Genomic DNA, 16,991 nt, shown 5'->3' with positions numbered 1-16,991 from the left:
ATGTCAACAGTCTTTCAAGATTTTTCAGCCCCTTGTCAAAAAAAGTGAGTTATCTGAATGTTAGCTAGTCTTTAAATCTCAAGAGAGGTGATATATCCCCTTCACTTTTTTATACCTCTTCATTTCACTGTCCCAGCAAACTGTGCTTTGCAGCTATAATGACAGATCAGCCAACAACAAAGCAGACAGACCCCAGACAACCTACCAGAAACACAAAGTAATTCTGAATATTGCTCACTCTGATACCAGTACCCTTCAGCACTCAGGATCAGGACATGAAGCCTAAGCGAGACCTGGCTAAAGACTTCTCATACGCAGAGTGATTGCAATATGTTATTTATTAAAAATAAATTATCCTACTTTTACTCAAACTTCTAACACATCTAAAAATCAAGCCAAAAATGAGGAACAAGGTTTCACAATTGAAACTTCTCAATTAAAAGAAAAAAAATCCAGTGTATCCTCTTGGTGCTGCGTGGAAGATCTCAGTGTCGCTTCCATAAAACTCAGTGACAGAGTTATCTCACACACTAAAGGTACCAACAGTTCTGAAGCAAAGCATATTCAGGTGTTTTTGATTTCTTTGTTTTCAATCTAGCTTCTCTCATTTTCCCTTTTACTTCTACGCTTTCTATCTCCCCAAGTATCAGGTGGACAGGCAGCATTCCGGTCTGCTTCTTTCTCATCTCAGCAATGGCTCTCAGTGTCACACCAGTTAACAGGCCGTTCACAGGTACAGCCACACACACTCTATCTTCCTCCCTGAAACTTCTATTAAAAAGAAGTAACTGAATTAGCATAAGCTGTACCTCAGTTGATATAGTATATACCTAGAGTTAACATTGTCCTTTTCGGAGTTCAAGAGTACTCTGATCTTTCTAAATACTGAAGATTTAGGAGTGGGAATTTCATAAACAACTCAGTGTCACCACCATGAAGATAAGACAAAGATAACATTCCAAATAGCGGCCTCTGAAGGTCCTTCCTGCAGGACTCTGATGGGATCACATTAATTCATATGATAGCAGATCAAAGCATTTCATACTGCTATGGATTTAAAACTTCTGAGCGGGACATGCTGTTTTTAAAATGAGACTCGTATTGAACGGCAATGAAAAGCAGGCTAAGTCTACCTCAGTGTTTGAAAGCAGACTTTGTTTCAGAAACTGAAATAATTAAAAAAGGCATTTAATTGAAAGAAAAATTATCTTACAAAAACGTGTATTTCTTAATTCTAGACATTACAGAAGTACTAATAAATCCTACAAGCTGACTAACACAGCATTTATGTAGGAGCAGCATAAATCCACTCAACCTATAAAAATCTCATGTATACATCGCTGCAGATTCAGTGTATTTCATTATTCAGATATCATGTATTTCATCATATTCAGATTCCTTTTATACTTCTGTGCTTTTCCACAGAAAGGCTGACATACAGCAACCACACAACTTGTTCTCTTCAGAACTTGTTCTCTTCAGAAAGCTTTTATACCTTAGAAAAGCTGGATAATACAGTTAACTAGTTCCAGTGCTGAACTCCAGACTTATTTAAATCAATAAAATGGATTTATTATAATAAAAATAAAAAATAAAATTGATTTATTATAATAAAAATAAAAAAATCAATAAAATTGATTTTTCAAATCAATAGAATTGATTTGAAATCAATCAGATTTCAAATCAATAAATCCAATGTGGAAGGTATTAAAATTGTTGAATATTCTCCAAAAAAACTGACAAGAGTACGATCCAAATGAATTTGGACAGGCAGCACACACAACATGTTTGTAAAAGAAAAGATAAACTAAAAATCAGCCATTTAATACAAATCTTCACCTACCTCTGAAGATAAAAACAAGAAGCTTTTAAGTTAACAGAACAGGCTCTACCTTCTGAACATCTCCAGCTATTACGAAGGTATACGCGAAGTTTAAATACTACCTGTGCTGGCTCGGTAACTTTCACATCTTCCATAATTAATGATGAGAGATGGAACCATCTATTACAGCAGACAAAGAACAAAAGATTAAATTCCCACTTATAGAATCATAGAATCGCTAAGGTTGGAAAAGACCCACAGGATCATCCAGTCCAACCACTCACCCACCACCAACGGTTCTCACTAAACCATCTCCTTCAACACAACATCCAAACGTTCTTTGAACACGTCCAGGGTCAGTGACTCCACCACCTCTCTGGGCAGCCCATCCCAGTGCTGACCACCCTTTCAGAGAAGTAGTATTTCCTAACGTCCAGCCTGAACCTCCCCTGGAACATCTTGAAGCCATTCCCTCTCGTCCTATCACTAGTCACACAAGAGAAGAGGCTGACCCCCAGCTCACTGCAACCTCCCTTCAGGTAGTTATAGAGAGCAATAAGGTCTCCCCTGAGCCTCCTCTTCTCTAGACTGAACAATCCCAGCTCCTTCAGCCGCTCCTCATAAGGCCTGTGCTCCAGGCCCCTCACCAGCTTTGTTGCCCTCCTCTGGACACACTCCAGGGCCTCGATGTCTTTCTTACAGTGAGGGGCCCAAAACTGGACACAGTACTCGAGGTGCGGCCTCACCAGTGCTGAGTACAGGGGGACATTTACTTCCCTGTTCCTGCTGGCCACACTATTTCTGATACAAGCCAGGACGCCATTGGTCTTCTTGGCCACCTGGGCACACTGCTGGCTCATGTTCAGTCTAGCATCAATGAACACCCTTGAACACTCTACCTTTCATTTCCTCACCTCCCTTTGGAGCTACAAGATATGGTTAGTGGCTTGTGGTAGCAATGGTAATGGGAGGATGGTTGGACTAGATGATCTTGTAGGTCCTTTCCAACCTTGTGATTCTATGATTCTATGAAATGATGATTTGTCAATGAGACTCTCTCTATTCATTTTGAGGATAACCTCCGTAGCTTCTTTGGTTTAGATTCTCATCTGTGAATAGCAGCCTCAAACAGAAGTCAGAAAAACTGACACTACCGTGCAAGAACCAAAAAATACAGTTTGCTCAGAACGCTAAGTATTATGAAGCAATTCTATGCTTACAATCTGCATATTTATAAAACAATGAATGTGAATTCAAAGTTTTGAAATTTAATCCTATTCAATTACAATAGCGATAATAATCTTCATATATTTAATTAGTTAGGAAACAACAACTTCAAATAAACATGGGCAAATTTATTATTCTTACTGGAAACACTTTTTTAAAAATTCTAAACATAGTCTTTTGCTCCAAACATTATGTAATAGCCTTATTTTTAGTAACTGCATTTTCAGGGAAGGAAAAAGTTTTATCAGGATACAGAACAGGCAGCAAGGCTTACGTCTTTTTTTTTCCCCCTCCCCAAAATATTTCCCTAAAACTTTACATAGTCTATATGATAGGACATACTAAACCAGAATTCATCCTTTCCACCTGTTATCCCTGCCTACACAAAGTTGCAGAGGGCTTTGTGCCTGGCTTGGACAATAGCTTCAGTGCTCCAACACCCTGGTAAATGTAGATCAGACTTACATTTCCAGCTTCCTGCTCCTCCATTGAGACCACTGAAGCCAATCCTTAGGTTTCAGAAGGACAAATAAAGTGCTTTACCTCACTTGGCAACAATCTACACGCAGTCAAAGAGCAGCAACAGCAAAATTGACAAAACTTCTTGTTCTCATAGATGGCAACTGCCATACAAAGCTTACGTAAGTTGAGATGAAAATCCATTCGCTCTCTCAAATGTTCAGATCCCTCTCTTTAAGAGCACTCAAAGAGCAGTCTTAGAAGTCTCTAAGAAAGACTGAATAGAACTGATCATGTGCCGAAAGCCTTAAGCCATTTCAATGTCTCGGCCAGAAACACAATGCCACAGCTGGAAACACCAGAGCAACGAGCAGAGATGAAAAAAGATTTACTGCATTGTTGTCTAATATAGGCTTTCCAGATATGTGCTGGCAGTCTCTTGTTTGGTAGTTGACAACCATGCTGGTATTCTTGTCAAAACCTGGGAAGAGACAAATACTTCGTTTTAAAAGGCAAGGCAGATGAAAAGAAATAGTAACCAACCATATGCAACTTTCTACGTTCCTTTTACCGTTACAGTGTCTGACTCTCTAAGAAAAGACAGTAAAATTCTAACCAAAATTACTGTTATGCAATACTTTAAGTTCAAAGTTTTGAGAAGCTGTGCTTCTACCGATTCTGCTTATCTCTTTATGTAACTCTGTGACACAGAAAGGTAGGAAACATGAGCTAAAGCAGAAGAGGAAGAAGCTATTGGGAGAGCCACTAAGGCAAAGGATACTCTTCTGAACAGAACAGCAACAACTGACTGTTAGGAGGATTTATTTGTTTTCAAAAGAAGACTATGGAAGTAACACTTTTAACTGAGCTGACAGAAAACAAGCTCTGGATAGAATCTGAGTTTAACATTTCTATTTAGTTTTATACCATCATGCATTTAATTCCTATCACTTAAGTAATTTCCTGCTGTGTCAGTGTTCCCAGTATTCTAGCACCGTGTCTCATTTTCTGTTACTGTGCACATTTCATTATCCAATGCTTTGTCCAGTTTTATACATTGGTAAAAGCGTAGCATTCTAGCATGCTTGATTTTAATGGCCACTCATAGGTCAGTGCAATATTGATCAGGTGTGTGCATACATACAGATCTAAGGCTGACAAAAACAAACACTCCAAAACAAACGAGCGTATTTTGAACTAACACTATTTTTCTCTGTACGTTGGAGTATCTGCTAATACCCACAATACAGAAACATCATTTTGAACTCCTACTTTACTGAAAAATTTTCAGCACCTCACATAAATCTTAACGACAACGAAACAATCAAACAGAAAACACAAAACACATCCCTCCCCATATGCACACACCATAAGCCAGTTTGGCAACACTTGCTATGTTTTAGAACGTCTCAAGCTTCCTTGACAGAAAAAAAAATGGGCATCTTTAATAAATATATACCACAAATGCACATACATTGTAGATTCAAAGTATAAACATGTTCCTTCAGCAAGGTGGGATTTTTTTTGTAGTTCTGTTATTTACATAATTGGTATAATCTCAGTCTGGAGATACAGGAAAATCAGGCTGTTAAGGACAGTCTTGATGTGTGCGGTACGGAAGGACTTTCTCTTCAAAACAGACTATTATATAAACTGAAATTACCAGTAGGTAAAACATCAAGAGAAGGCATAGGCAGCACTGGCATCACGTTTTCCAAAAAACCCACATTATCACAGCTGTTATGACTGCCATATTCATTTTTTCAAGATGCTGAAGAGAGATTGGAGCACTTCTCATGAGAGCACATTGAACACAGTTTGGGAAAGCAGGTTAAGCAAAGAGGGAGATCTAACCTAATAGCGTGCACACCATGAGCAGCACTTACTCATCTAAGTCACAGCATGTATACCATAGCATACACATGCATACATAGTATACACAGTCCAGAAGTGCTTATGAATTTGGAAATGAATCTGTGGAACTTGCACACTGTCCCTTCTGTAGCTCACTAAGTAAGCTGCTGAGCATGGAAAAATATCTAAAGTGAGTAAGAAACAGATGCATGTCTGCATTTGTCATTAGCTAAGTTTACCACATTATCTTAATCCATCTGCCTCACTAGAAGAATGAAACACTCCGAGTGCTTCAGTGCTTCATCTTTAATAATGAAGTATTATATTTAAGAATTCCTCACATGGTTAAACACTCCATTTTGGTTTGGCCCTTCCTGGATCTACAAAGAATAGAGCACACAAACTGCTGGAAAGCCAAATCCACAGCATCAACAACAGTGCAGTGCTCATTGTGACAGTAGCTTCAATGGGCTTTTATCTCTCATGCAGTTCATCTGCGAACTGTGGCTTCTAAGAACTAAGTGTACTGACAGTAAAATCAGAAAACTAAAATTCTTTCTGTAAATCAGCTTTGGGACAGAATAGCATCAGATATGGATTTTAAGTACAAGGCTTAGTCTGAAGGTTGCCTGTATTGTTCATTCACAATGATCCTAAGGAGCAATGAGTAACTAAACAGTGGAATTATTTAGGATCAACCAGCTGACAACCTTTTTCAATGGATACCCATTTGTCTGTTTTAAATAAAAGCATGGCTTAACTTCTAGGAAACAGTACTCTACTTACAGTCATAAAACAGAATATAAAATAACGGGCACATCTTCTCAGAGCTCTTTTTTTTTAGTTCTCAAAGCTGGCACTATCAGTAGGTCTCCAGAGTAAGAAATGGAGATTCTGCAGTTACCAATTAGTCTGAGCGAATGGACAAAATTAAGGTGACATTTTCTCTTCTAAAAGGTTACCGTAATTAGATACAGAAAAAAGGAGGAAGAAGGAATTGTTTTTGCCAGGGTAGCGTGTTGGAAACCTCTGGTCTTTTTCAGTCATCAAGGCAATGATGCGAGACAAACAAACCAAAAATGTGCAAAAGGAAGAGGATGAAGGACACAAGTGAGGACCAACTGCCATTGCTCTTGTTGTCATTATCATGCCCATCACTTTGACACTTTGTTCTTGCGATGTGTATTCTTGTATGCCTCTGTACACCTCAGCCCTTCCTGATATGAAGTCCATTTTTAGGTCGTATCAGGAAAGGAAGAAAAGAGAAAAGGAAAAAAAGACAATTCTTACCACTGTATTGCATCGTAGCACCCAAATATGAATCGAGAATTGATCCCAGTAAGCCAGCTGCTGCTCCAAACACAATAATTGGCCATTGTGGAGCCGACACATCCAGATCACTCACAAAAACAAGCTGTGTTATGTAGTAGGCTATACCTACTGCCATGCCACCAAGAAAACTTGAGAGCAGGCCCACCAATGTAACTCCTCCATTAGTACCTAAATCAAAGAAAATCAAGCTGATTTACAATTTTGATTTTTCTTACAGGCTTAAATTTACTGTGTTAATAGTCACATCCATCCAGAAGACTCTGCCATCCCAGCTTTTATTTATAATTCTCATGAAGCTGCTCAGATGCTTAACTGGTATCACTATATCGTAAGTATTAACCTTACTTTCTCTAAGGCTTGTTATCTAGAAATATTTCCTAGCAATAAATAGGATAGATAGTAAACTTCTCAATATAACCTGGTATCTGACTGCTGTAAACCTGGAGGAAAAAAAAATTGCTCAAAGAATACAGAGCTTGAGTTCTGCAGGCTATTAAAACAATGCCACTTTCAGAAGTGTATGAAGACATATTTCACCAATATGTTTAAAAGTAAGAGCAAAATCCATAGAAAAGACATTTGATAGCTTTCTGAAAAGAAATAAAATCTGAAAAACACTTACAATGAGGAAAAAAATGCCCATACAACGTCTAAAACGCATATCAGCATGCCTGCAAGACTCAAAAAACACAGTGATTTAAGGCAGCAATGTCATCCACTGTGTAAAAATGGTTTCACAGACAGAAGGCTCACTTTGCACAGTCTGTGTAAGACATAAAAGGAAATGAGCAATTTGATTAAGAAGTGAGTTTTCTGCAGCATCTGTAATGTAGGGAGCGTATAAACAGGAAGGGGAGCAGCTGTTTACAAGGGTGGTTAGTAATAGGACAAGGGGGAATGGTTTTAAACTGGGACAGGGAGGTTTAGGTTGGATATTAGGAAGAAGTTTTTCACACAGAGAGTGGTGACACACTGAAACAGGTTGCCCAAAGAGGTTGTGGATGCCCCATCCCTGGAGGCATTCAAGGCCAGGCTGGATGTGGCTCTGGGCAGCCTGGTCTGGTGGTTGGCGACCCTGCACATAGCAGGGGGGTTGAAACTCAGTGATCACTGTGGTCCTTTTCAACCCAGACCATTCTATGATTCTATGAAAATACTTCTTCTATTGATTAAAATTTTAATGACTGAAAAACACAGTTAATCATTTCTAGTCTTTGTGTTATTGTCTGTATAAACACTTCTAAGAGTCAAGTACCCGAGTCAAGAAGTGACAGCATTCTCTATGAATGATGTTAGCTCACCGGATTCAGTGTTGACACATCTCACAGATGGTATACAGCACAATAACAAGTGAGTAAATTACATTTCAGAGAACACATTCCTGCTACCATTTTCAAATCTGTTTCCAATGTTTGGGGTTTTTTTTGAGGCTCTTTTGAAACTTTTCAAGTTGGGTGCATAATTCAAAAACAAATCAACAAAACATTAAGACATGAAAATATAGAACAGATAATATCTCACCTACTGGAACTTGTTTCCAGGTTGTTATCAACCTTGGCTTGCTTTTACTCATAACACTACCAATCTCTGATGCCCATGTATCGCCAGCAGAGCATGCCAAAGCTCCCAAAAGGGATAAGCACATCCACGATGCTGTATAATACTTTGTAAAGTCTATTGGAATTTCACCAGGTCCACTTTCTATCATATACAAGATAGCCAGCTCAGTAGGAATACCACCATTACAGAATACTTGCAACCAATTCCTCTGTCCACCTAAAGTGACAGAATGACATTTTAGTACTTGCAGATAAAACACCTTGAAATACAACAGCTGGAGACAAAAGCAAAATGCACACATATAAAATTAAATTTAAAAAAAAATGCACATTTTTCAAAAGGTAAGGTGCTTGCATCCATGGGGATAAGGGAATGGGAATGACAAGTGCTCCCTATTCTGGGTGTTACATCTCATCGACACTTCGAAAGAAAGGGGAATGCACAGCATTTACTCTTCACAAGGGATCTGAAGACACTGAAGCGTTAGGGCTTACCTTCTTTGTATTCTGAATCTATACGTTTCTTTATATCTTTTTTCCATTTAGTAAGTTTTGAAGAAGTAACAAAAAATACAAGCAAAGAAGTGAAGAAACTGTAATTTGCAACCGTAAGGATAAATCCAACCACCAATCCTATAAAGAAAAAAAAAGTACATAAAATTCCTTAATGTAACAACTTAATTGCTTTGCAATTAAGTACTTTTAGTCTCTTGAATATAATCTTCACGATAAATGAACATCATGATAAACCTAAGATAAACATGCAATAAGGAAATTAATGAAGCATCCCACATCTGTAATGAGAACTCTAGAGACATCTTGGCTGAACAATATCAGTTACCTTTATTATTTTCTCATAAATTTAACTACTAAAATTGTTAATTTTATTGCTACTGCTAGAGCATATGATCTTCTCTTGCCACAAATCAGTAAAGTAGTACAGAAGATGGAGCAATAAAGAAAAGAGAAAGGTTACCTGCCTGAAGAACTTGATCTTTCATATGAGAAGTATATAGACAGCTGTGACCACCTCTCTATCTGGAAGTTTATAATCAGTTTAAGGATCAAACCCCTCCCCCACCAAAGGCCACTCCCTGCCATCCATTTTCTTTTGTTTCTGAATTGTTTGATATTTTTCTGTTTTGTAGTTTTGTATCTGAGCTGCTGGATGTGCTTTTTATTTTTGACTCTACCTCCTTCTCCACAGAGGACGTCTATTTCTCAGTGCCCACAACTCCTTACAAATGAAAGAAAACGTGATTTGAAACCAAGAAAATCCTCCCTCTGAACTCACAGACTGAACAGTATTTGCAGATGGGTGACGTAGGAGAAATAGACTGTAGGTTGTTTCTTTCCACTGACCATCAGCTCAGACAATGCCACAAGACAAGGAAGGGTTAGCAACCTTAACCAGGTCTTAAATCAGATTTCAATGATCACATTTCAAAGTGCTTTCTTTCCTTACAGCCAAGAAAAACACTGTTGAAATAGCCATTGGCTTGAAGTGAAGAACAGACTTAATTTTCTTCTTATTCGTGGGAGGCAAAACTGCTGATTTAAGAGAAAGGAGAACCATATTATCTTTACTGGTTTCCTACCAGGCAGACAGCCTGCTGGCATGGCTTTTCCTTTTCCCTGCCTCTTCAACTTCATTATCTCTAGATGTGTGAAATAAACAAAACCGTGCAGATTTAACTGCAAATTGTACCTGAGTTCAAAACAATCTTGTAAAATTATGTAAATCTAATTACAATATTAATAGAATGAACTGCAAACAGCTGTAAAAGTTAACTTGACCAAAGCATTATACAAATCACTATGAATTCAAGGTATGTATATTTCTATCTATAATGAACCAGGTAGAATGGTGTTAAAAGAATATGACATACTGCAAAAGGGACCTTAACTCAGTTTATTGAGTGTTTAGGTTAATAATCTCAGAAGATATGTACCTGCCAATGCACCACTGTGATCAAGACTCCTCTTCTTAAAACCCTGTGTAGCAATCACTACTGGAACTGCGACTGAAAAAAGCCAGCGCCATGGAGAAATGGGTCGAATATTACCTGGTAAATAAAATGAAATGGTTACATATCATCCTTACAAAATTTTTAGTGCCTTTATATCTGAAAAAATATTTCTCTCCAAGAATATATTTAAAGTCTGACCTTAGTAGAGATTAAACCTCCTTACCATTCAAAACCAAGTATTTTTATGAAAGGAAGATCAAAATACCTGTAATTATGTACTTCTTTTTTATTCAGCTGTCACAGAAAACAGAAAATACATTAAAGTAACTAAAACTAATGATCAAGAAATGGCAAATTCATTAGAAATAAACACAATGAGATTTTTCTTTCTAGAAAAAGAATTTATAAACCCCCAAAATTAATAAGCAAAACGTTAAGAACAACTGAAACCTAACTGAACAGAACAGATATGTTCAGATTTAAACAAAGTACACACCCACAATAAAGTATCTAGAATTCAGTTTCAAAAATGAATAAAACACAAAGTAAAACCACAGTTAATAAAGCATTACCATTCCTTTCATGTGAAGAGACTACAAAGCAACTTCAAGAAAACAAATCAGGGCAAGAGTTTCTCTCACAGATCATGTGATGACTGACTCGCTCAGAACTTGAATAAATCTGAATTGTTCATGACAACGATGGAGCTTTTTGATCAAGGTTCAGAATATACAAGCCAGCACACTGCATCAAGCCAAGCATCTGCCTGACTCAGAACCCCTTCTTGCAGCAGCTAGCTGCACACATTCAATAGAAGAGCGTAGGAGAGACATACAGACTTATATTCCCCTTTTTATTGGAACTTTTACGTTATAATGTCTAAAATCATCCCCCCTCATATTTGTCCAATCTCCTTTTTAAGCCAGTTGTTGTTTCCTCCATAGCCATGTGCAGAACTGAATTCTAGTGACAAAAGCCTTTCAAAAAGCCCAGCTACACAGATACTGCTGTCTCCAGTTTCAATGGACACCCACTGCAGTTTTTGACCTACTGAATGTGATTCTCTGTGATTCTCTGATTGCCTATTCACATTCTTCTTGCCATGCATGACCTATATAGATGTCCCACTTCTATGATGAAATATCTTTACCTAATAAGTCTTCTTAAATGGATGCTATTACCTGTACTGCTCATACTCATTCCTTTCTGTTCTGCTACAGACACTGTGAGATGGGATGGATGCAAGTGTATGCAGTACTTACAGTGGGGAGACATCATGAATTTACAGTTATAAAATAGAGATTTTCTTTTTTGCTTGCAAATTATTGATTTTTTTAAACAACGTGTTTCACTTCAACCCAACAAAACAACAAACGGATGAGGATATATGAGGTAACCTTCACAATGCAATTCCCCTCTCCTGCATTGGCTGCTTGTACTGAACCAGGCTACTGACTTCTTCAGTCATGCAATATATCAATTACAGACTGCTATGGTGTAAAATACAAACATTTCACTGCTACCTGATCTTCTTTATCCATCTTCAGGCTGCTGTTGGGTTCTCCTCTCCCCCACAGCAGTCTATCTCATCAACAGGGAGAATTTATATCCCTCAGCATCTGCGAAAACATCCATTATCCATTATAACACAATGGGTGTTCTTATGTCTATATTAACCAAAAGGGCGAGCAGTCCTAGGAACTTTCAAAGTAAACTAGGAACACTTTAAACTGTAAAGGAACTGAAAATTAAGCTTATTTCAGCAAGCCTTGGGCTCCCCTCTTAAACCACTGTTTTTAAGAAAGATGTTATAGATTTTTCTATTTAAGGAAAGGTAGCCAGAAGATTTAAGTCTGGTGTCAGTTTTGTTTCCATTTAAATGTTTATCCTCGAGCAAGCTTGAAGTTACCTAGTTCAGTTCTCCCAGTTCTATGTCTCTGTTCCTCTAATCCACAGAAAACTTGTCTCAGCTGAGAATCACAAGTGATTTGGATTTCTTCACTTTGAGGAGTCCCTCTTTACTGCCCAACACACACACAGCCTCTTCCCAACATGGCAGCAGCATAAAAACTGACTGTGCACCTTGGTCCATAGCCCTGCAGACACTTGTTGGACACAGCTTGTTTTCTAACGGTTTCATGTCTTGTAATAGATATTTACTGTCAGAAGTTCTCCCCTCCCATCCCCGAGAGCCTTTTAATACAGTGTGAATTTCCTTGTAGAACAGAAAAACAATATCCCACTGAGCCACTATATTCCACACCATTCCATAAAGCACCAGTGTTCATAGCAGCTTATCTTCTAAGTAGATGATTTATCTTCAGTGTCCTAAACATATGTATTTCCTTCTCAAATTCCAGAACACTCACTAAAATAAAAGCTATTAATAAGTTAAAAAAGGAGGTGTTACTGTCCAGTTAGAGGGTTTATTGTTTTAATCCTAGAACTGACTCAATGTACCTACTGCCTTAGCAGTAGTTAATATATGTACATATATGTTGCATCACCTCATTTTTACTTTTATGACGTACATTTCATTGCAAAAGATATTTCAAGTACTTATTTTAGAACATAAAAGCTTGAAAGCGTAAGAAGAAATGGTTGCTCTGACTGTTAAGAAGTCTTCCATCTTTGCACCCAGAGACAAGAAAGCTACTGATTATATCCTGAGCTTAACAACTTCCTCTGAAAGAATGTTACTTCCAGAAAAAAATGACAAGAAACTCTACCAGGTGAAAGTGGTGTGACTGCTCTTTGATTCCTCTTGACTGCTCTTTGATTTGAATCGTCTCTTTGATTCCTTTTAAACTTGATGTAAGGCTCTCAAAAATACATCTTAAACTGATTATCTCAGCAAGATTTCACATGACAGTTTTGTTTAAAAAAGCCCACTAAAAAACAGTAAAGCTAATCATTAATGTGGCTTTTGAGCTAAAACAATACCAAATTGTTGGTGAGAAACTATTTATTACATGTCATACAAATATATGACATCACAAATCTAGCATTACATCTGACCTATCTAACAGAAGAGAAATTTCACACAGGCACAGCTGCTTGTCACGCTAGAGAGCTGAACATGATGGTTTGTAACATGAGTGCTTGCATCAGCGGTACCTACAGCTCTGCAGCTATGCAGGCTTCTTGGAGGAAAGCAGGGCAAACACATTACGCAGTGAAACACTTGTCAGTGCAGCACAAGGGTTTTCATGATAAAACAACCTCTTTTTCATGCACTGAAAAAGCTCAGTGCCACAGATCGCATGGAGGTGAGCCCAGTAGCTAACAGCTGGCTCAAAAACCCAAAGAAAAGCACCACATCACAATTCTCTTTCTCATTTGATTAAGCCCACTCCTACTATATGCTTAATTCCCCTTCACAAATCAAGGTCTTTCCATAGTTTCAGTCAAATGGAAACCAGACGTCCCATGTTCCTGTTCCATAATCCTCTGCAAAAGGGAGGATTTGTCTCCAGTTTCCTCGCTTCCATTAGCCCCTGATTCATGTGATATCAGGGTTGTCCACCCTACACCTTCCTGTTACACAGCAAGAGCAGGAATACCTTAATTAGTGGAAAAGCTGAGAGAGCTATACCTATTGAGCAGACGTGCAAGAATGGTATTATTATGAGTCTGCTTAAATTTGACTGTTGTGGCTTAATCCAGCAGTTGGCTAAGAACCACAGCTATGTGCTCACCCCTCTCCTTCCCAGTGGGTTGGAGGAGAGAATTGGGGAAAAAACATAGAACTTGTGGGTTGAGATAAAACTAAGATAGAGGAAAGGAAGAAAATAATAGTTATGACCATAATATATATATACATATATGAATGTATATAACAAGTGTTGCACAAGCAATTGCTCACTGAACATTGACCGATGCCCAGCTAGCAATGGAAGATGAATTCTCACCCCTTCAAAACTTCTGCTTGATGACACGTTATGGAATAACTCTTTAGCCAGTTTAAGTTAGCTGTCCTAATTCTGCTCCCTTCCAGCATCTGGGGTGTTTCACTGCGAAAGGCCTTGGCTATGTACATCGCTGCTTAGAAGCAACTTCATACACAGAACCAAAACATAGCATCGTACCAGACACTCTGAAGAAAACAATCACACCCCAACTGAAACTAAGACCAACTCTGCTAGTCCTAAAATAATTAACCAAACCTGTTTGTCAAGCCTGTTTCTGTACACCTGCTTTGTGTCAAGTATCTCTTCGCAAGGTAAAGCGGAGGTGTCACAGAACATTCCAAGTTGGAAGGGACCCACAGGGATCACCAAGTTGAACTCCTGGCTCCACACAGCACCATCCAAATCGAAACACTATATCTGAGGGCCAACACTCCTTGAGCTCCAGCAGCTCAGGGCTGTGCCCACTGCCCCAGGCAGCCTGTTCCATGCCCACCACCTTCTGGTGTAGAGCCTTTCCTTAACCCCCGCCTGACTCTCCCTGACACAGCTCCATGCTGTGCTGTAGACACAACCTGTGCTCCTCTGATACCTGATTTCATATCACCCTGATGGGGAAGAGAATCCTGCATGGAACCATGAGTGCCCCTTTATTCTGTTCATGGTGTATTAGAATCGTGAATCAATTTGAATCGTGGAACATCCTGAGATAGAAGGGACTTGTAAGGATCATCAAAGTCGAACCCCTGGCTTCACATAGAACCACCCAAAAAATCAGACCATATATCTGAGAGTATTACCATTCTAAAAACTGAAGCACTGGAAAGCAGTGAGCAGAGACATTCAGTAGCCACTATAAGAGCGGGCACATACTGGTGGGGTAATCGCCTTTGAATCCACAATGACAACAAGCACTTGGGCACTCTCCTACTACATCCCTAAGCACCGAATGGCACTGCAGTGACACCTGAGCTCCTCCTGCGGCAAAGCAGCTGACGCATTAGGGACAGCTGTTCACCTGCCCAGGAAAGCTGTTCAACTCTTCAAGGTTTGAACAGATGCTGCAGGCAGCACTGCTGCATCTGTATTTTGCTGTTAAAAAAAAAAAAAAAAAAAAAGAAAGGCCTTAACCAAAGTGACAGCCCACAGAGACTGCTTGTGTCCCTGCAACCATACACAACCCACAGCCCACCTGGGTTACCTGAACAGAGCCGACCATATACACCCACCTCAGTTCCCACACACATCCCTCTCCTGCTGCACTGATTCCTGCTTCTCTCCGCTGTGCCCCAGCACACATCCCCACATGCCCCATTCAAAGCCTCCAGATGCATTTCTAAAACTTCTGCAGGCCGGAGCACCCCTCACTACCCATCATCCTTACTCTTACTATAGGACAGCATAGCTTCTGCTGAGACCTACACCTCTACTCAGGCTGGGAAAGCCCTACAGATGCCTCATCTAGACCCAGACTCAGATGCCGTCCCCAGGGGGGAAGTGGAGGGGTCTGGCTGCGGGCCCAGCCGACTGGCCGCGGCCTTTGGACTCACCGTAGTATGTGCTCGCAGTCATGGACACGATCCAGAACGCCAGAGAGACCGAGATGAGCAGGCTCAGAATGACGATGTTCGCCAACATCTTGAGGTAGTCCCTGAAGAAATCCTCCTGGTTGCTTGTCATGGGGAGCCAGAGGGCGGCCGCCTGCGGGGAGGCACAAGGCACGTCAGTGTCGCGGCCAGCCCTGCTGCCCTGCCGTGCCCTGCCCACCCGCTCGCCGCTCTCCCGACACCTACGGACATCTCGGGGGGCTCCACAGGGGGCTCCCGGCGAGCCGCCCGCGACCGCCCCCCGCCCGCAACCCCGCGCGCGGCCAGCGCCGAAACAGCCCCGAACAGCGTCAGCTCGGGGGCGGAAGCGGCGACAGCGGCGGCGACGAGGACGAGAACAGGAGAAAAGCGTCGGAAAGCGTCCGCCCCGCCTCCCCCCGGCCGGCCGGCTCCGCCACCGACCTGCAGCTCGGGCCCTCCAGCGGCGCCACCATCCCGCCCCGCCGCCAGCGCCGCACCGCGCATGCGCCGCCCATCCCCGCCGCCGCCTGTGGAGAAGGAGGGCGAGGCGTCGGTCCGCGGCCCGGCCCTGCCCTGCCCTGCCTTGCCTTGCCCGGGCTGTTGTTCGCTGTTCGCTGGCTGTTCCAATGGCTCTCTGCATGGAGAGGTTTCCGTATGCCTTCCCACTGTTTCGTGAGGGCACGAGCGCTCCCACTCCGGTGCCAGAGCCCTGCCAGCGTGCTGTGCGCATGTTTGGTGCTTCCCGTGCCTGTGGGCTCTGCTCTGTGCCCGCAGACAGCAGTTACGTGCATGTCAAAGGAAGCAGTGCTTGTTACATGGAAATCCAGTTTGCCTGTTTGAGAAATAAGACAGAGGAATGACAACTGATAACGACAGGGATGAATTTTTTTTATGAGGTTTGAAACTTGTTGGAACATTGCAAAGATCATTAATGTAAAGACTTGAAGCGTTTCCTAAATCCAGCTTGGGATGAAAACAAGCCAAACCTGCCTGGTGGCTTTTCTGAGGGCATGCCAGAATTACCTGCAAAACATATGGCCATAAATAAAGCCAACACAAGTTATTAGAGAACTCTGCATCTCCCTCTTGCATACCGAAGAAGCTTTGTCAATGCACCACAGAAAGATGGGAAGCTCCACCACGTAGCAACACCACCTCCCTTTGCTACGTGGCAAATAAGAAATAAGATTTATTTGAAATAAAAACGATTTAAAGCATTTCAGAAGAGATTTTTGAGGTGGTGTATTCAGCATTTGTTCTGTAAGTAGAAAGGTGCTGAAAGTAGATGAAAA

General features: G+C 40.7%; 1 protein-coding gene across 2 annotated transcripts; it reads right to left on the bottom strand.

Annotated features, from left to right (window-relative positions):
* Positions 1-3,156: 3,156 nt before the first annotated feature.
* On the bottom strand, positions 3,157-16,208 carry TMEM19 (transmembrane protein 19). 2 transcript variants are annotated; one of them, XM_004937572.4, is made up of 7 exons: positions 15,925-16,208; positions 15,682-15,832; positions 10,206-10,319; positions 8,749-8,886; positions 8,216-8,470; positions 6,653-6,862; positions 3,157-3,989 (listed from the first exon to the last, which is right to left on the bottom strand). In XM_004937572.4, the coding sequence occupies exons 1-7, from the start codon at positions 16,201-16,203 to the stop codon at positions 3,826-3,828; spliced, it is 1,311 nt and encodes a 436-aa protein (XP_004937629.2). In that variant the 5' UTR covers positions 16,204-16,208; the 3' UTR covers positions 3,157-3,825. The 2 variants fall into 2 exon arrangements, with proteins under 2 accessions (XP_004937629.2, XP_416098.6); XM_416098.8 differs by having other exon boundaries at positions 16,141-16,208.
* Positions 16,209-16,991: the final 783 nt, after the last annotated feature.

The sequence above is a fragment of the Gallus gallus genome, chromosome 1, assembly GCF_016699485.2.
Source record: "Gallus gallus isolate bGalGal1 chromosome 1, bGalGal1.mat.broiler.GRCg7b, whole genome shotgun sequence".
NCBI lineage: Eukaryota > Metazoa > Chordata > Aves > Galliformes > Phasianidae > Gallus > Gallus gallus.
The sequence above is the reverse complement of the archived record's forward strand: the minus strand, read 5'-3'. Positions and strand labels throughout refer to the sequence as shown.

What these genes read in the sequence shown, in the direction of transcription:
- TMEM19 (XM_004937572.4), bottom strand. Translation starts at nt 16,203, where the DNA reads ATGCGCGGTGCGGCGCTGGCGGCGGGGCGGGATGGTGGCGCCGCTGGA. An exon ending in TGGAGCCCCCCGAGATGTCC is followed by an intron (nt 15,833 to 15,924) that starts GTAGGTGTCGGG and finishes GCCTCCCCGCAG; the next exon opens with GCGGCCGCCCTCTGGCTCCC. An exon ending in GACTGCGAGCACATACTACG is followed by an intron (nt 10,320 to 15,681) that starts GTGAGTCCAAAG and finishes TTTATTTACCAG; the next exon opens with GTAATATTCGACCCATTTCT.